Here is a 20,943-nt window from a genome sequence, read left to right as displayed (position 1 = left end):
CCAAAAAATACAATATAAAATAAGCCGCCCTGGCCAGATAAGATCAAATAATATTAACAGTTAAAATACCGCTTAAATAAAAAGGTCTTTGCCTGGCGCCGAAAAGCAAATAACGATGGTGCCAGGCGGACCTCTCTAGGGAGCGCATTCCATAACTTAGGTGCCACTGCTGAGAAAGCCCTCCTCCGAGTAGCCACCCTCCTAATTTCTCTCATGGGGGGCTCCCGGAGAAGGGCCTCTCCCGCTGATCTCAAGGGGCGGCTGGGCATATATGGATGTAAGCGCTCCTTCATGCCTTCAACTAATCATGAGCCCAGTATGGTAGTGTCTGAGACCCACTGTGATTCCTAAAAAGGATCAAACTTGCCTATCTTGAAAAAGTGTTCAAGTACTTCACATACATGGACAAGGTTATTCTTAGAAAAGCTCTGTAAGATAGATTAGTGTAATTATTGGCATATTGTAGCAAGAGGATTAAGGGATAGTGATTTGACAAAGGTCAGTTAGTAAATTCATATTTGATTTTAGACCAGGGACTACTTGGTTCACAATCCAGTCTTCAACCTTATGCCTTCCAGATGTATGGTAAAAGAGGCCAGGGAATGGTGCAGGCAGGGCTGGTGCATACATCCCCGTCATGCCTTGATTTAGGAAGACTCGAATAGTTAGTAGGGTGGTGCTTTTGATTTGATTTGGACAAATCCTAATTTCCAAACAGAATTAATCTGATGTAGAAAGATTTGAGAGACTCAAAACATCTCTGAACCTGAGCCCTCTAAAAACTTGGCTAGCAATTTGGGATTTGGAGTGATCCAGATAGTGTGTTTGCAAAAATTAATGTATTTTTCCTTAAGGTCTCCACATATTAAGAGTGATTTGGAAAAATGGGCTAATCTGCAATTATCCTTATCCTTGCTGGGAAGAATAGCACTAGTTAAAATGAATATATTTCCAAAGCTTTTCTTTCTACTCCAAATGATTCCCATAAAAATTGATAGAAATTTTTTTGATGAGTTAAACTTTCAAATCTTAAGACTTATATGGAGAAAGAAGAAACCAAGGATCAAACTAAAAATATTTTAGGAGGCTAAAAAGAATGGGGGCTTTGGTTTCCCTGATTGGATGTTGTACTATTAAGTTTCTGTTTTAACGTAGCTAAAAGAATGGATAACTTTAAGAAATAAGAGAATCTTGTATCTTGAAGGGCATGATTTGCAAAGGGGTTGGCACGCTTATATGTGGTACGAAAAGGCTAAGCTACATGGCTCTTTCTTAAGTCGCTATATTAGGAAATCATTAATGTTGGCGTGGGAAAAGTTAAAGACAAAATTGTATAATAAATTACCAAGATGGCTTTCACCTGTGAAAGCTCTTGTATATCCAAATGCACCGAACTTTGAAGGGATCATAAGATATAATGACATTCTGGATAATGATGGAGGATTGGTAACATTAGCAACTTTGTATAAAGAAAACCTGTATAAAATGTTTTATAGATGGTATCTGTCGCCAAATAGATTAGCTAAGATGTTTCCAAGTATGTCAGGTGGATGTTGGAAATGTAAACATAAATTGGGTGCTTTCTATCATATGTGGTGGACTTGCGATAATGCGAAAAAGTATTGGATTAAAATACATAGATGGCTTGAGGAAATGTTACAAAAATCCTTTTAAACCTGAAGTCTTCTTATTAGGCATTATACCTGTTGATATTAGTAAACAAGAAATGTACTTGATTTTATATGTAATTACTGTGGCGAGGATTGCATTTGCTCAACACTGGAAAAGTGAAGAACCACCCACCGACGAACTGATCCTAAGAAAGATCTTGGACAGTGCAGAAACGGATAGATTGACTTTGTCATTGAAGGAGAAAGAAGATACTGATTTCTATCAAACTTTCTATCAAACTTGGCTAGCAAAATGGGACTTCGTATAGATTTAAATCTGTTTTTAAGTTATGATAAATGGAAAGAAAATGTGGAGGCTGACCCAGCAGGTCCGATGTTTCTGATGATTGATGTTGTTTTTAGTTTTTCTTTGTTTTAGGGTAAAATTTTGAATAAAACTTACAAAAAAAGGAAAATGGAGAGATGGGTGAGGGAGAGGAGGGCTATTGTTTTGTTTACCGACAGTAAATGATTTTCTCAAGCTCTTCAATCCCAGTGCTTTTGAGTAGGATTGTTGAGATAATATATTGCAGGACTGATCTTCAATAAGGTAACTGAGAATAAGAATAAGAATAGTTCAGTTATTTTCTCTTTCATTTCTCCCAAGAGAAATTATAAAAGAGATTTAGTGGAGCCTTTGGGTGTATGCTTGGAAAATGCCAGGTGTTCCAGTCCTTCTGACACTGATGCCAATTGAGCAGAAAAAAACCAAACCAAACCCTTAAACTCGTTTTAATTGATCATAACTCCCATAATGACTAGCCATAGGTAACCTTTTGGGCCATGGGCCCATTCAGAAATCTGAAAAGCTGTTTAGAACACCTAAACGGCTGCCATGGAAATCTGGCAAAGGACAAGTAACCTGTGCAAAAAATTGAGTGCAAAGCAGAGGTATAGTTTGAACCCAAGCAGCTCTTTTGAACACACAGTTTTCAGCACCAACAGCACCAGCTATTTCACTGCAGTTCTGGCTATTGATAAGAAAAAAATGGGAAGGGCATCTCTGCAGTTACCAGGAAAGGTACACTGGTGCACTTAGCACATTAGCTACCCCTGCTCTAGCCTCTGCACCTTTTCTGAAAATTTGCAGGTTTCCTGTTTAGGGACATCTTTATGATGTATGCTGTTTTCATGCAAATTGCCAGAAAGTAAACTTTGAGAGAATGACACCCCTCACCCCATTTAATGATTCTCCTTCCATAAAAATTCTAGGGCCAAACTTCAATACTGCATGTCATTTTCATAACCAGTGCTCACAAAGAACAGAAGTATATAAGCTTATCTAACCTCAGAGTAATTGTTAATGTTATTCTAAACCTCAGAAGTGTAAAGGTAGCTCTTGCACAAAATGCACTGAATCTGTTCATCTGAAACCTGGCAAGTTTGATCCCCTCAGAAGGGAAAATTATGGCAAAGGTATTCATCTAATTTTGCCAGGAAATGAAAAATTTATTGACAGTTCACTTTTTAACACTACCAAAATGCGCTTAATCTGAAAACTATTTGTGTGATATTTTGCAGTTCTCATCTACTCACAAGTTCATCCAAACAACAAAAATGTTATTTGAGAGGCAGCGAGGTGTAGTGGTTAAGAAAGTGGGACTGGGATTCAGGTGATGTGGGTTCTAGACCCACTCAACCATGGAGCCAACTGGGTGACTTTGGGCCAGTCACAGAATCTAACCTACCTACCTCACAGGGTTCTTGTTAAGGCTGTAAGATTGAGAGCAGCAGGAGGAAGATTATTTAAGCCACTTTGAGTTCATTGTAGGATATCTATCTATCTATCTAATTTCCAAGGGCGGTCAATGAGAGGCATGAAGAATCAGCTGTTCTGAAACAGTCTGATTGAATTTGGATACTTTTGAGATAACTGAACTGGGACCCAAGGCAAATCTTGTGGTGCTCTTGCTCCTGATGTAATGTTTTACAGTGGAGCCAATTTAATAGAATGCAGCCCTAACCCTCAAATCTTCTTGTCTGCTGGGGGACAAAAAATTTACTGATGTGGATGCAGGGAGACTGCTGATTTCAGTGGGAATGGAGAATTCATAAATGTAAGGATTCATCAAACTAAAAAGCCTAGTAAAACTACTCTACCTTCCAGCCTGGCCAGGAAGAACTGACAAAGATGTGAGAGTGCTTGCCACCTTTGGAATTGCTCTGGCAGTTGATAACCAAGTGTAGAGAAATTAAATAGTAAAGTTTGTATTTGGTGGACATGAACTTAAAAATCTCTTCAAACAGCTGAGAAAAATTAAACACAGAATGAGAATAAATATCTAAAAGCTAAGTTTTAGCCAAAGCATTGGGAGTGGGGGCAGTTCAACTGTTTTAATCAACAGGAAGTGGTGTGATCTGGTTATAAATAACTGTTTGTTTTCCATTCACCTCTTTGCTCAGAAATTTCATTTTGAATTGCGTGCCATCAGCTTCAGTTGGTCAATTTTTTTTCTTAGTCACATCTGAATATTCACTTCCTTTCCCCTAAAGTGAAAATCTTATGGTTAAACTTTCTCTGCTTGCCACAGGCAGAAGCTGAAAGTATGATCGCAAGTTGTTGCAACTTGTTCTCTGTGGGCTGATCTTTTTTCTTTTCTTTTTTATTTTGTATTCTGGGCTAGATCTTTGTCTTGTTTTGCTTTTCAAATTTATATTCCTAGTCTTCTGGTCCCTTAAAATAATGATGAACTGTAGAATGTTCCAATTTCAAACAATACAGTGGTAAAACTAGCAGTAAAGTAAAAACTCAGATAGCCTTCAAAAGCTTTTGCCAAGCAAATGTGTCTGGTGTATTTCACACAGTATGCACTAAATGAAAATGACACACAGAGATAAACCTCATCTGATAACCAGAACACAAAGGAGGAAAGGGCCATCTGACATGTACCCAAGGATGGTTCTCGACCAAGGGCACCTAGTGCTACCAATCAAAACAAATTGTAGAACTAGTCTGTCTTTCCCTCCTGAATAGAAAGAAATAGTGGGAGTATTACAAATGGAAGACACCATCTGGAACACTTGCCCCACTATTAACTCTGTGCCTTGTTTGGAATCACTCCCAGAGGGTTTGGGAAATAGAGGGTTAAAAAGTACCTTCCATTGGGTGTGGAAGCTCCTTTAGAACTGGCATAATATGTTCCTGCAATTAGCATCAGTTAATAAGTAGTTTGCCAAGTTCTGTATTTGGATATCTGAATACCAAGTGTTGCAACTGTTGTAAAGTGACCATGTGTACAATTTGGTGTGTGAATCCTAAACGGGAAGCATCAATTGGGTGATGAGGGCTGTGTTGCTCAGCTGATTTCCCCATTGAGTCCCCATTCTCATTTGCCAGAGAGGCATCCCCAACCTGGTGCCCATTTTGCAGGTGCCAGGTAGGGCCAACCTTCTGATAAGTGGAAGCAAGAATGGAGGATAATGGCCTCTTCTTCACTGTCACTATTGCCTGATCAGCTCCTTTGTCCCCTCTGCTGTGATTCAGGGTATGAGCCCTGTTTGTGCAATGGAAACTAATTGATAGCCATGATGAGCCAAACTCAGCTCACAGTTGCAGCTGTGAAAGAGAAGAGACACATCTCTCCCTAGTATACCTGCTAGGATATTATTTATAAGGAAGGGAAGGCAATTGCAGGATAGAGGAGAGTTACCATGATGGGCCTGGTACACTGAGGTAAAAAACCACAAACTATGGTAACCACATAGGGTTGCTTGTCATAATGTGTGAATTTTATATAGGGTCTAAAATATAAATCCATGTCTCCTAAGTACAGATATTTTGGTCCTCAGAATGTGGTGCTCATTAAATTTTACACCATGGCATTTATGCCATGAAGTGCTGCAGGGTTCCATAGAATCCCCCACGCTGTTCAACATCTCCGTGAAACTGCTGAGAGAGTTCATCGGAATGTATGGGCTGAAGTATTATCAGTATGCTGATGATACTCAGTTCTACTATTTTTTATCTGACCCAGGTGTGCAGTCTCAGTTCTGAACCAGTATCTGAGTGAGGCAATGCACTGAATGAGGGCCAATAAATTGAAACATAATCCAGGCAAGACAGAGGTGCTGTTGAAAGGTGGGTCTTTTGTCCAGATAGATGATATCCACCCTGTATCCTGCATTGTGCTGCACTTCCCATAAAAGACAGAGTGTGGAGATTAGGGGTGCTTCTGGACACTGAGCTGTCCCTGGAACATCAGGTGAGCTTGGTGGCCAGGAGCACCTTTTATCATCTTCAGTTGGTTTACCAGTTGGTTCAGTTGGTTTACCAACTCTGTCCCATCTGGACAGGTAGAACCTGGCAACAGTGACCCATACCCTGGTAACCTCTCAGTTGGACTAGTACAACACACTCTACATGGGGATGCCCTTGAAAATGGTCCAGAAACTCCAATTGGTTCAAAATAGAGCAGCTTGCCTTCTAACTAAAACACCAAGGCACAAGCATATAACCCCAGGGTTATATCATCTACACTGGCTTTCAGTTGAAGTCCATACCTGCTTTAAGCTGCTCACTCTAGCATATAAAATCTTAGATGGTTTAGAACCTGGATATCTGATGGATCCTCTCCTCCCATATACACCTGCCTGGATCCAAAGATCTTGGAGTGAACTCTGGGTATAAGGAGGGTGGCCACTAAGAGAAGGGCCTTCTTCGCTGTGGTGCCCCATCTGTGGAACCAGCTCCCCAAAGAGATGTGCCTGGTGCCAGCCCTTTTGGCTTTTAGGTGGCAGATTAAAACCATTTCACTCTCCAACTATTTGAATTACTGCATTTTATTATTATTTTATATCTTATGAAGGCACTGTGGATTACTTGGTTTTATTTGATAATGGATTGTTTATTGAGTTTGTTTATTTATTTTACTTATTTAGATTTATTGTCTTATTGTTATTGCTGATCACTTTAGGGATTATTATTGCAAACCATCCTGAGAGCCATTAGGCTAATTTGGTATGGTATAGGAATGGTTTAAATAAATCACTGGGACATTACCTGGATCCAGTTGATCAGATTTATGCACTGGGGTTGATGGAGGAGAGGCAACCAAAGGCCTCTTAAAGTGGATGGCAGAGTAATAAGAGATGAGAAAGAAAAGGCAGAGACACTCAATTCCTACTTTGCCACTGTCTTGTCTCACAAGGAAAGCTACATCCAAGAGGAAGTAAAAGTTGAAAGTGAGATATGGCAGCCCAAGATTGACAGAGAAATGGCCAAGGAATACATAGATGGAATAAACATGTTGAAACCTCCAGAGCCTGATGAACTCCATCCCAGTGTAATAAAAGAGCTAGTGGAGGAACTCTCAGAACCACCGGCTATTATCTTTGATAAATCTTGGAAAACAGGAGAAGTGCCAGACAACTGGAGAAGGGCTAACATTGTTCCTGCCTTCAAAAAGAAGGAAAAGGAACCTGGGAACTATGGGCAAGTTAGTCTGATGTCAATCCCTGGAAAAATTCATCTGCAAGCATCCTGAAGAAAATGCAGTGATTAATAGAAGCCAGCATGGATTTATCAAAAATAAATCCTGTCAGACTAATTTAATCTCGTCTTTTGACTGGGCAACTCCCAAATGGACAAAGGGAACACTGTAGACATAATCTACCTAGACTTTAGGAAAGTTTTTGACATAGTGTGACATGACATTCTGATAAGGAAATTAGCAAAAACTGGACTAGATGGAAAAACTATTAGGTGGATCCAAAATTGGCTGCTGAATCAGAGACAAAGACACCTCCTCAAATTGGATGGGGGGTACCACTAGTGGGGTACCACAGGGTTCAGTTCTGGACCCAGTGCTCTTCATCATCTTTATTAATGATTTAGATGAGGAAGTACAAGGAAAAATAATAAAATTCGAAGATGATACAAAACTGGGTGGAATAGCAAACACCCTAGAAGACAGAATGACAATGCAGGGCAATCTTGATAAACTTGAACACTGGGCTGAAAGCAACAGAATGAGATTCAATAAGGACAAGTGCCAAGTCCTCCACCTAGGAAAAAGAAACTAAAGGCTTTGGTACAAGATGGGGAATGTGTGGCTCAACAGAACTGAACAAGAAAAAGATCTTGGAGTAGTTGTGGACAATAGGCTAAACATGAGCCAATGTGATGCAGCCACCAAAAGGGCAAATGCTATTTTGGGATGCATTAACAGAAGTATTACTTCCAAATCACGAGAAGTAGCAGTTGCTCTATACTCCTCACTAGTCAGACCTCACCTGGAATACAGTGCCCAAAACTGATTTAAGAAAGATGCAGAAAAATTAGAAAGGGTTGGGAAGGGCAAGAAAAATGATCCATGGTTTGGAAACACTGCTCTAAGAGGAGAGACTGAGGGAACTGGGCATGTTCACCCTTGAGAAGAGAAGACAGAGGTGGGACATGGTATCCCTCAATAAGTACCTCAAAGGCTGTCACAAAGAGGAAGGTCAAGATCTCTTCTTGCTGATGCCAGAGTGTAGGACATGGAATAATCAATTCAAGTTGCGACAACCAGATTCAGGCTGGACATCAGGAAGAGCTTCCTCCCTGTCAGAGCAATACAACAGTGAAACCAGCTGCCTAGACAGGTGGTGGGTGTTTCCACACTAGAGACATTCAAAAAGAAACTGGATGGCCATCAGAGTGGGATGGTGTAAATTGGTGTCCTGCAGCTGCAGAGGGTTGGACTCGATGTCCTTCATGGCCCCTTCTAACTCTTCTGTTCTATGATTTTATGACTCTGAGTCCCAGTACAGATTAATGAGTGTGCCCAGTATGGTGGGACCTTGGCTCATGAACTCAATCCGTTCCACGACTCTGGTTGTGACCCAAATTGGTTGTGACCCAAGTCAAATTTCCCCATAAGATTCAATGTAAATAAGGTTAATCCGTTCTGTAACTATTTTTTTATCAGAAATTTTGAAACAAAATGACAAAGAGCAACAAAGTAACAAACTACTGTACAGTACAGTGGAGAACACTAACCTAGGTGGGGGCAGGGGAGGTTATTGTTTTGAGGAAGAGTCCCCCTCTATAAGGACACTGGGGAGATCTCTTTCAGGGATTTTCTCTCTTCTTTGTCTCTTAGCTGCAGGGTCAAGTTTGGTGAAAAATCTGTCTATAGGCACTTGTTTTTTTCTGCGCTGCATAACCCTCCGGAAATGAGAGACCACGTTATTGTTATCAGATTCAACACTCTGTTCGTTACATTTATGTTGGGGTGGTGCTTCTCAAACCCTGGCATGGGCGTGCTCCTGCAGGAAAGACGGGCACAATCTCAGCCATCCCCCCTCCCCCCCGCCAGCACAATTGCAGCCATCTCCCCACCCTCCCGAGTGGGGAGATGGCCAGGATCACAACTGCCTTCGTGCAGGGAAGACATGCGTGATCACAGGCGCGTTCCTGCAGGAAAGAGGAGCACGGCACAGCACAGCCGTGATCACACGTGTTCCCTGCACAAACGCGACTGTGATTGTGGCCATCTCCCCACTCGGGGGGTGGGGAGATGGCTGCAATCTTGGTTGCCTCCCAACACGGAATTCGTGACCCAAGTCAAAATTTTTATGAAATTTTTGTTCGTGACCCAAGGTGTTCATGAGCCAAGGAGTTCATGAACCAAGGTACCACTGTATTTACATTTCGCATTTGCATCCAGTTCCCAGCTACTGATCCATAAAAGGATCTCTCTTTAATCCCCTGACTGCTGAGTTTGCTCAGAATCTTTGATGAGGAACTTTATCAAAAGATGTTTAAAAATCCAGGCAAAGTGTTTTCCCATCTACATTCTCAATTCAGAAAGGTTAGCAAGATAGAACTTTGCAGAAGCCATGTTAAGAGCTTCTGTATGTAATGTTATTAACCCGGGATATCACTGAGACTTATTCTTCCATTTTCTTTGCTGAATTGTGAGAGTGTTACTTACAAGTGACTTTTTCCCCAGGCTTTTTCTCACTTTACCCTATTGCATGTTCTATTACACAGGCACAGGGCGGTGCTGCAGTACAGCACAAATTGAGCATTACATGGGCTGTTTTTAGCACCATATCTAAAAGGTAGTTGGTTATCCTTTTTTCTAATAACAGTGCACAAATGCCTGAAAAAGCTGTAGATACCCTGAGGGATAATGAGTAAACACTAATGAGTGTGCAATAAATGCCTTCTGCAGAGAATTTGCTTCAACAAGACTTTTATATGCTTGTTCATTTTATCTTTAGCAATGCTTTCTGCCTGTTTAGCCAGAACATCACATAAGCTGAATGGCCTATGATTTCCTGGATTCTTTTCTTAAAGGGGCCCCACAAGGGACATTTTCAGGTCCTTTGAGTTAAAGGTGAAACTAAGGGACATGTTACCTATTTTTGTTAGAAGATCAGCAGTGTTATATTTTTGAGGTTTCTTCAGAACTCTTGGATTTGTTTCAATTTGATAATGAGATCTAGAATTTTATCTCATCACAACTGAAAGGGCTTGGTTCCTTCCTGAAAACATCCATTCAAGCATAAGTGTCTGTTCTACATCTTTTAAAAGTGAGGAAAGTTGCATGTAATTCCTCTGTCATTCCTCTTTATACCTTCCTCCCTAGCTGCCTTCCTGCTTCTGTTATATTTAAAAAAATTTTTTTAGTTTTGGTCTTAATGTGATTAGTGATAGGCTAATTTATTTATTTATTTATTTATTTAAATCTTGCAAGTTAGCATTCTTTTTGCTCAAGTTTGCAATTATTTTTGTTCTCTTTGCTCTATGTAAAAAGGTTCTGCAAGTATAGTGCCTTTTCCACATTTTTTATGTTACAACCTGAAACTGGAAATGATTTAATTGGTATCATTACCATTTAATGCACACAAGATACACAACATGGTGAAGGTTTTTGCTGTTCACCAGCTCTCCCGAGCCAACCTGGCAGAGTTACAACAGCTTTGCCAGGACGAATGGGCAAACATTGCAGTGTCCAGTTGCACAGAGCTTATAAAGTCTTACTCAAGAAGAGCAGCTGTGATTGTTGTCAAAAGTGCTTCTAACCAGCCATTGACTCAGGAACATGAAAAGTTTATGTTCCAACAAATGCCAGTGTGTGTGTGTGGGGGGGGGGAGGGTTACTTTTGTGTCACAATAAAAATATTTTACACTTCCACAGTGTTGACTATCTTGTGCACACATGGTAATAGTGCCAATTAAATCCATTTTAATGTAATGTTTTAACCCAACTAAATGTGGAAAAGTGAAAGGGGGTAACTACTTATATTTGTAAAGACAGTTGTGAAGCAGACCTTGAAGAAATAACAAGACTGAAATGAGAAGACACACAAGTATATGATCAGTGAGAACTCTATTTGCCTTTTAATATGTTATGTATACATTCAAAAAATGAAGTTATTTATGTAGCACTTTTTTTTCTAGAAATTGCATTCCATGACCCTGCATAAAGTATGACAGCGAAGCAGCATAAGCAATAGCTTGCATTTTCTCCAAATACGTGAATGTGAGTTTAAATAGCAATCTTTTGTACAATAATTATGAAATACATTTTTGTGTTACATTTGATCCTATACTTAGTATTCAGAATAGATGTATTATATATGTGCCTTTAACAGCTAATGCATACTAGCCTCCCATATGTCTCTTTCTCTCTCCCTTTCACCCCCCACCACCCCACCCCCAGCTCTTTTACTAGAGTGCATCTGCGGCTTTAATACTGACCAGATAATATTCAGTATATAACAGGTAAAGCTTTACCTTGCACAGAGGTAAAACAGTGAAAAAAATCTTCACCTACTCAGCTTCTGCCCATCAGGCTGCTGCTACAGGCTAAGGAAAAGAGCCCAATGCTTTTCATTAAAAAGGCCAGCAGCTTTATCAATGAACTCGCCTAACCATATAGCACCTAAAAGCTGGTTCACATATGCAGTTCCCCATTCACCGGCTACAGCATCTAGTGAATCCAGATGTGAATAAAGTGCCAGCAGTAGAGGTCCCCATCATCTTGATGACAACTCAAAATATGCTTTCCAGTAGAAACCATACACTCATTTGGCCAAGACTTAACAAATGCTGGAAAAGGTCAATATTCCATATTGTTTAATAACACTCCTGGAAATATATGAGAATGAAAACCTAGTTCATATAAACACGGTAGCACCATGGAGGTAGCCATCATGTGCAACTAACTACTTGTCATAGCGATCTGATGTGTACCAAGTTTGCCGTTCACTTCTTCATGAAAGATGATTAAAATGTGGGTTGAGCAAGCAGGTGATATGTAAGGCAGAACTGTGACACGTGTCACTGCATTCACCCAACTAGTGACATCAGAAATGGCAACTGATGATGGCCATATCAGAATGTTTCTGCTTTTCTTTTGCTGTATTTTTTTCCTATGCCATGTCGCATGGAGAAGGGATGGCACACTGGTTTTCTTCTGCCATTCTGCTTCAGTGGGACAGCATTTTTCCTGCCTATATTAAGTGGACAAATAATTATGCATACAGCAATTTTGATAATGCTGTCCTGGCTGCATCAGTTCTAGTAAATTCAGTATATATAAATTTCTGGCATCAGGTGGCAGCATGGATCATTTTGAGCCATCTTGAATAGAGACTTGGAAAAGCAGCCCAAAAGAGAAGGTATAAGGGAAAAGGGCAGATACCTGGGTTACTGTGTAAACCTAGATCAGTTAAGTATCATGAACTTGTATCTGCTGTTTTACAAGTAAAAGGAAGCATCACCACTGGGCAGGTTTAATGTAGGATGGAGCTCAAAGGAGCTTAGCAAAGGAATTCTAAACTTTCAGAGCGATAAATGGTGTCAACCAGCTTGTGCAGGACCAAGTATTTGGCCAAAGACAATGACAGAACAGAAGAAATGAATATGTATGCCATCATCAATAATGGCCATTTGATACCCAGTACCGCTCTCTTCCAAACAATTGTCTATTTATAGCCACAGTAAATCAGTAATGAGAGACCATTGCTAGGGTGCTTTCAGACACGGCTTTCATTGCACAATTGTCCTGCCACAAACACAGAATTTTGCTGAGCCAATGGCCATTGAAACAGTTTAGTCTTCCATTTGCAATGCTCCAATGTTTTTCCACAGCTTCTTTCTTAATTTCCTTAATAACAAAAACTTTGTTAGGATGGAAAAGGTAGAACAGCTGCACAATGCTTTTTGATTGGTGGCTAGGATCTATTCATCTGGAAGTGCTATTTTAAGAAGGTCCTAGGATCACTGTATAAGAAGGGACACAGACCCCATCCTTCCCAAGATGTGCACCTTTGTCCTGGTTTCACTTTTGTTTTGAATGTGACCACCACTGCACCTGCCAGTACACTAAAGAGCACACACCTTGGTTTAAGGATTAGCTAATGCCTACTTCTGCCTAACCTTGCAGTGTAATGATGGCAACTGTGGCATTTCTGTCTGCTCTAGCACAGACCTGGACTATATTCATCCCAGTCCCATTCTTGGGGAAATGTATCATCCCCACCAAAAGATTTATGAGAATTAAGAAATTCAAAATGTACAGTGGAGATGGAATAGAATTTAGAGCAGAGGTGATATTGCTCATGTGCTGTAGTGATGTCACCACACCTTAGAACGGGCTTCTCCAGCCTAGTTCCCTTCAGATGTGTTGAACTACAACTCCCATCATTCCCATGCTGACTGGGAATGTTGAGAGTTATAATCCAACACGTCTGGAGAGCGCCAAACTAAGGAAGTCTGTATTAGAACAGAGCTAAGTGTGGAGACTTTCAGAGAGGGGCACAGATGGTCCAGTGCATTTAGGTGTCCCTCCATCACTGCAGCACAAAGAGCCTAAAACATATTCCTATTCTTGCTGTTCCCCTGGAGTTCTATCATATGCAGTCAATCCCTAGAGGCCCCCAGAGCCCAGTCTGCACTGCTTTAGTCCCATTTTATTACTGTGGAACAACTGTTCTGAACAGACTTCTCAAGTGGAGACTGGTGTATCCCTAAGCAGGCTTCACAGTGATTTAAGTGGTGTGTGCAAAAGAGTGGTTTCCTTCCTACTGCAAAGCAATGCTGAAATTAAGCTGAATGGCTCCTGACCATCATTATTTTGTGCTTGCTTCTTTATGTCATTTCTGAAACATGAATTGTAGTTGCACGTAGCCTGCATACTTAAGGTGAGATAGGCCAGAGGGATTCTGTCCATCCCTTTAGGCAGGGTGGCTTGTCTATGGACACAAGATGGACAAGGACAAGAACTGTGCATTATCAGCCCTATGCAAATTAACTGTAGCAGCAGATATGTCACAGACAGTATCTCTCGGCAAGCTGGATCTGGAACTGAGTATGACAAGACAAGCATTGGGGTTGGCATGATCTCGCTTGCTTCATATCTTTGGATATATGCATATGTATGTATATGTTGTGTTATATAAGCAGCACTTGATCAAGAGTGACACATTAGCAAGAGCATATGAAAGTCTTAGTATCACATTCCAAAGGTGAAATCAACTGCCACTGGTGACATGCAGGCAAGGAAGCTCCCAGCAGTGGAACATCTCACAAGGCAAGAAAGTGGGAAGAAAGCAAGCTTATGTTGGGTTGTCACTAGCAGATTGTTTCAGTTTCAGTTCCTCCTCCTCTGAAACATTCCTACAATGTGTTGTTCACTGAGGATCAATAACGTTCCGTTGTTGGTCCTTAGCCTGTCTGCAGAGTGGTCTTTGAGGTTGACCAGAACGGCGGAGGCGGCGTGGTGGTAGGCCAGCCAGCTGGCGGCAGATCTCATCTAGAGAAAGACCAAAGAAGGGTTGGTTTATTCACCAAAGCATTCATGCCCAGCCAAGTTTCAACAATTTTACTATCTCTGCATAGAATTAAACCCAGGCATGATTGAATAGGGGAGGTATTTCTGGGAATCTTAGCACATCATCATAATATTACATTTATATTGCATCTTTTTTCCTCTTGTAATATTCCTCCACTATAATATACCTTATATCACTCCATTCTATTTTATCCTTACAGGCTGAATGGGATTAGAACCTGGATCTCCTGGTTAACACTATATTCTCAAAATTGGCATTTTTATACATATGACCTTAAAATGTTTGTCATAAAATATGTCTTTGATATGCAATTTAACCTAAAATAGTCATTTCATGAGCTAAGAATTGTATTTAAAAATTCAGAATAGTTTGAAAACTATTCAACTGCATTGAATCCATCTGTGTCTCCAGAAGTATAAATTAAGTTTTTTTACTTAAAAGTACAAACCAAATTAAATCTGTAATTTCTGAAATATATACTTTCAGAAATTATTATTATACTTTAATAATAGTAGTATATTTTGCCATACATAAAACATAGGAGTACATAATAAATATGAATTCCCTGTAACAGAATATAACACTTGATTTTATTTTTTCCTTTTGTGTTGTTGCTGTTTAGGTTTTGGTTTTTAAATCTATAACAACAAAATTAAAAAGAATGTTAGGAGTTGCAGTCTAAAGCATCTGGAATGCACCAGGGAAAATCAATATAAACCATTTTCTTTCTATAAAAATGAACTAATCTAGAGCATACAGTAGTATCCTGCTATTGTTCTTTCTTTGTATAAGATTTCTTATGGGAAAAACCTTGTCAACTTTGCTCACCCTGCATGGCTTCATCTTCTTTGCAGACAATACGAGAGCAGATCTCCTTGTTTATCATGTATGTTCGACGGACACTGTCATGAGAAATAATACAGTAGAGGGTGGGGAGAAGACACACCAGAACCAAAAAATCATGCAAGCTTTACATTAGTATAGACAATACTTGTAAATAAAAATTGCAAAAAATGCAAATCTAATATACACATGTGCACCTGTATATGCAGATAGTCCCTGGGTTATGAATATTTGAGTTACGAGGAACCCATACTTGTGAATGGGCAGACTGCCATAAATTCTATATAAATAACTCTAGGAACCTATGCAATGTGTTTGGCAATACTTCACCAGTGGCCACATAGTTCCCTGGAGATAGTTACAGCCGTTTGTTAGAGATATTCTAGATATTGCTAGAGATAGAGGTTTGCTAGAGATAGTCATGGCTATCCCTAGGGAACTACATGATGCATTTAGTGATGTGTGATCAGTGGACATGTAGTTCCCTAGAAATACAGTATCAAGGCTTTTCATTCTGGGCATTTGCTCAAGCGTATCCAAGCCATTGTGTTTCAGGGCACATATAGGGTTTGTAACACAGAAGAAACACAAAAGCAAAGCGAGTCAGAAGGGATCTCCTGGGCCATCTAGTCTGACCTCTGGCTCCAGCCAGCTCTGCTCATGTAAGCCCCAACATATGGTTGTCCAATCTTTCCAATCGTTCCTTGAACACCCTCACTGATGGGGCCTCAACCACCTGCCTTGGAAGCCTATTCCATATTCTAGGGATCCTAATAGGAAGTACTTCCTGACATCCAGCTTGAAGCCTGGTTTCTTGAGCTTTGGCCCATTGAAATGTGTCCTGCCCTCCACTGCAGGGAAGAACAGGTCACAGCTCTCCTCCACATGACATCCCCTCACATTAGTTTATCTTTAGTTTTTCTTTAGCATTTGCCCTTGTAACCAGACCCTCAGCTGCTACCAGGCTATTTATGGTGAGCAAAAGAAAATGGCTGTCCACAGAACTCTTGAGGCCTACTTCAAGAAAGCATCTCTAGTGGTAACCCCTCCACAGCACAATCAAACCCTGACTCTCCAGCACCAGGTCCATCTCCATCATCATCATCATCATCATCAAATATTAGGTTTAATGTTACTTCAAGAATGTTCTAAATTGTTTTAAGAACTGTTTCCTTTGGGGTTTTTTTTTTTACAATACTGCATACCTACACACATCCATAAGGATTCTCTCTCTTCAGTACCTGTAGTTATTATTACTGTATTATCATCATTACGATGCTGTATTGTGTTTAAGATGCTTTAGTAAATATGGAAGTGTTCCTTAAGTGTTTTATATGCATAGAAAGGTAAAATATACACATATACTAAGACAAACATTTGGTTTACTCAAGTTATGTGACTTGTATGTTAATTTGAGTTAAGGACGTTCTCAGGAATGGAACACATCTGTAAGCTGGTGACTACCTGTAATTGAATCTAGATAGTTCTAGTTTTCTGGAAAAGCTGGCATATGGGTAAGTTAGAGTGAAAAACTGATAAAAAGGTATCCAGGTGGTGGTGTGAAACTGTCTTTGCTCCCTTCTCTTCTCTTTGCTTCTTTGTTTCAAATTTATCAGTTTCTTCTCTTCTTGCAGGCATGCAAGCTTAGCACACATATGTTAAAAACCCCAAGTGGCAGGGAAAGGGTTGAAGTGGTCAATTTGAAGTGGAAAAACAGCAGATGGGAAAAGAATTAACACACTTGCCCCTCCCACACACACACTTGTGACATGATTGCTGAGAAATATGGAAATCTGAAATTTTGTTTGTTGTTCAGGGGAACAAGCAAGTCTCTGGCCTTCATTGCTGCAGTAAATACATGAAAAGAGGTGTCTAGTTCCTGCATAAATGCAACAAAGCCATAGAGACATAAGGATATTTCAGTGCTAATTTTCTACATGTGCTTGGGTCTCCCATGGCTTCCTTGGCTTTACCTTTCTACTATAATTTCCCAGTCACACTTCTTTTAATTATACTGATTGTTGTATAGACTATTAAAATAATCAAGTCAAATCAAGCAACAAAAAACTGCAACAGAAACTCAACATTGAACCGAATTTATGCAATCTAGTCTAACCATAGAATATGGGATATTTTAACACAAAATTCAACTCTTGGCTTCTTCCCTCTTACCTGGTAACACATAAATAACTGATGCATTGCTTCACAGGCTTATGAACAGAGTACAAACGTGTGCAAGGAAATTGCTCTTCGTGGCACTCTGGAATTAAATAGGAACATAGAATCATCCAGTAATAGAGTTGGAAGAGGCCAGAAGGCCATCGGGTCCAACCCCCTGCTATTACACTGGTTTACAAGGAGAAAGCCTCAGAAATGAAAGTAGCTAAATTTTACCAGAATTGGGTTACTGATAAAGGAAAATTAAATCCTGAGTATTAATTGGCTCCAGTTTCTAAGATATAGCTTCAAGTCAAAATTGCATTAAAATAATTCAAAATTATGAGGGGGATGTGCAATTCTGGAGCCCAGTAGCTCTGCCTTACTCTTAGGCAATTCCAAATCTCTGACCAGGTCATTTAGTTCACTCTGAAATTAGATGTGGTTCAGGAGGAGCATACGGTGGGCTAAAGTTTGGGTCCCGGATCAGCTGCATTCTGCTCATCATCTTTATCTTCATCTGAGACTAGAGAGTAGGATTCTGGTGGATCAAGTCCTCACCATGGGGTACAGGACGCAGTGCAGATGGAATGTTTGGATATTCCACGGTCCACTTATTTCTTGAGATCCCTTTTGCAATTTGGGGAACCATGCAAAAATAGCAGTTGCCACTATGATGGGTGGCTTCCCTCCACACTATTGGGACTGTGAAAGGCATGGATGTTGTCGTCTTGTTTAGCCAATGACGCAGATAAGTTGCACATGTAATGCAACGATAATGAGGGGCCCAACTCTTGCCCTGATCCCCTATTTTGCATCCAAAATATAGGTGGTATGCCTTTTTTACCACTGCCGTCATATTGCACTTTTGAGATGCAAATATAACCTTGCCACAAATGTAGCAGAAGTTATCTGCATTCTTTACGCAGTTTCGAGGCATCTTGGCTTCTGAGGGAAAATATCGTGCAACTGTTCCTTGGAAATGTTAGGCAATGACACTTTCACAAGCCACCAGATGTAACTTTTTGATGCGTAGATCAAATGTACCTTGCAATAAAAGAACAATAAATTACAGTTAGGTAATAATCTTTAGTCTCAAAGTCAAGATAAATTTATACATTTCCATGTGGAACCATTTTCATTGTTCTACTGTACTTTGTCAAGAAGTTAGAGGCATCATATTCATCAGACACCTCCCTCCCTTGTAGGTAAATATACTTGCCTGTGTATAAATCTTTATTGTGAAATGTCTTGAAAACTTTAGCCAACCAGCACCTTTATCACCTGTGTTTTAATTCATCTAATCAAAATATGTAAGAATCTGCACATTTTATCTCAGAGGTTGATAATTTCCCAAAATTTTTAATTTGACACTAAATTACACCATCCCATTCTAAGTGAATGTCACTGACCTTTTGGGGTTTATGACGATGCAAATAAAACAACTCAGTGGAAGGGACTCGTCAAAATCAGATGCTAAGATACCATATCAAAAGCTATTAAGAAGTTTCCTATATAATACTTTTACTTAGAATTGGTCCGGGTTACAAAAATATCAATGGCTTTCTATTCCACACTAAAATCTTGCCCTAAAAGCATGCTGAATTTTCTTCAAGGAGCTCTACCCAAGTGAAAAGGACTGCCACCCAAAATAATATTTTACAGCCAACTTAGAAAGACATGTTGCTTATCTGTGACTATAGTTTTCCAGTTGTCATCTGTGTATTCACACATTTGGACTCTGCCCCTGCATGGGGCCTCATTTTGGCATCTTCTCAAGCTGAGGAATTTCAGGTGGGAACCCCTCCCCATTTTAGCATGTGCTACTGTGCCTGCCCCTAGCAGGTTTCTACCTATCCCTTTAGGTCCTTGAGACCAACAATTGTGGCACTGCAACTAAGAGAGTATCCTGGCATTAACATCAGGAGTGCCTTTGCCCATATATTCCACCTTGCTGCTAAGGTCCTGAGGATAATCTTCTGAGGTAAGGTTAAGGTCATCTATCCAGGAGACCTTTTCAGTGGTGATCCCTAAGCTGTGGAATGGTCTCCCAGGAGAGATGCATCTGATTTCTTAAATACCACCCCCTCTTTTAAGAGGAAGTTCAAGATGCATCTTTTCCCAGATTGGTTCTCATGTCAATTTTACTTAATATGTTGTCCAGTCAATTTTGATTACTATTGGTTTTAATTTCTTGTAAACCACCCAGAGCCTTTGGAAATGGAGCGGTATATAAATGCTAAATAAAACAGCAACACAGACCTTAGTGTCAAACCGGATTACCAATTTCTGTTCTGCTTCTTGAGCTTGAGGTCAGTATGGGTTGATGGGTAAGGTTATGGGAATGCACAGAGGATCATTCAAAGAACAACAGTTAAGCAGTGAGCAATCTGTTTTTCTTTGTGATCTCTGTGCATCATGCATATGGGTGAGTAGCAAGCTGGAGGTGGGATTATATAATAAGTACAGAAAGAGAGGATAACTCTTCCAAATTAACAGTCTGCTTGGGAATCTAGTCCATAATGATGGATGAAGGTTTTAACCCAGGTTTTGACATGGGACACTTCTGCCAAATGCCACAGAAATAGCTCCACCTCATGTCAAGTGCACTCTCAGCAGTTCCATCCCTGACAAGTCACATGCTAATTTGATCATTTGAAGTAACGGTGGAGCTAAGCTTCGTAATGAAACAAGTAAACAAATTCTTGCCTCCAAGCTGTCAAACAGAGTATTTTGATGTCTGGGTGCCACAGGACTGTCCTGTTCTGAAAAAGCAAGCTCTGTAGCATGGGAAGGTGATAGAATTCCCCCAGTTGCTAGGATGAAGAGGGAAGCAAACCACACCCGTCATGTCCACCAAGGTGCAATTAGGATCCTGTCCATTTTGTCTGATTTCAGTTTCATCAGATGTGTGTCAGCAACAGTGGAACAGTGGAAGAAGCAAAACAGAGCTCTTGTCTAACTGATGAGAGAGCACCAATCTCTTAGGGAATTCCAACTAGTTCTAGCCCAACTACAAAACACCAGGCACATTAACACCTTCACTGAAACCAGGTGTGAATGCTCCATTTTTCAGAGGCTGTAGTACATTCAGGTGAAGCAGACAAGTTGAGAAGCCTGCAATGATGCTGTTCATCCCAGCAATGTGGATTGCTGTGAGGGAGATGTCTTATAGCAGCGGTCCCCAAATTTTGGCACCAGGGGCTAGTTTAATGGAAGACGGTTTTTTCCACGGATTGGGTAGTGGGGATGGTTTCGGGATAATTCAAGCACATTACAGTGGTGCTTCATACTTCAAACTTAGTTGAATGAACTCTGAATCATTTGAAGGCAGAAGTAATGTTCCCCATTAGAAATAATGGAAAGTGGATTAATCTGTTCCCATACCCCAAACAACTTAAACAGTAAATATGCATAATTTAAGGTAAAAATAACATAATTAAATGCCACATTTATTAATTAAAACTTGAAAACAATAAAAATG

General features: G+C 40.1%; 2 protein-coding genes across 2 annotated transcripts in view; one reads left to right on the top strand and one right to left on the bottom strand.

Moving 5' to 3' along the window:
• The window catches only part of RIMKLB (ribosomal modification protein rimK like family member B), a 266,672-nt gene that overhangs the window by 25,982 nt on the left and 219,747 nt on the right, over positions 1 to 20,943 (top strand). The window lies entirely within an intron of this gene.
• Positions 11,196 to 20,943, bottom strand: part of MFAP5 (microfibril associated protein 5) — a 46,437-nt gene continuing 36,689 nt past the window's right edge. The window contains exons 6-8 of the mRNA XM_044419324.1: positions 17,475 to 17,562; positions 15,288 to 15,361; positions 11,196 to 14,419 (exon numbers count right to left, since the gene is read on the bottom strand). Of these exons, the coding sequence (XP_044275259.1) occupies positions 14,298 to 14,419; positions 15,288 to 15,361; positions 17,475 to 17,562 (284 nt within the window). The 3' untranslated portion in view covers positions 11,196 to 14,297. The remainder of the gene's footprint in view (positions 14,420 to 15,287; positions 15,362 to 17,474; positions 17,563 to 20,943) is intronic.

This window comes from Varanus komodoensis, unplaced genomic scaffold (genome assembly GCF_004798865.1).
Source record: "Varanus komodoensis strain SLA01 unplaced genomic scaffold, ASM479886v1 scaffold101, whole genome shotgun sequence".
Classification (NCBI taxonomy): Eukaryota; Metazoa; Chordata; class Lepidosauria; order Squamata; family Varanidae; genus Varanus; species Varanus komodoensis.
This window is presented reverse-complemented; position numbering and strand designations above follow the sequence as displayed.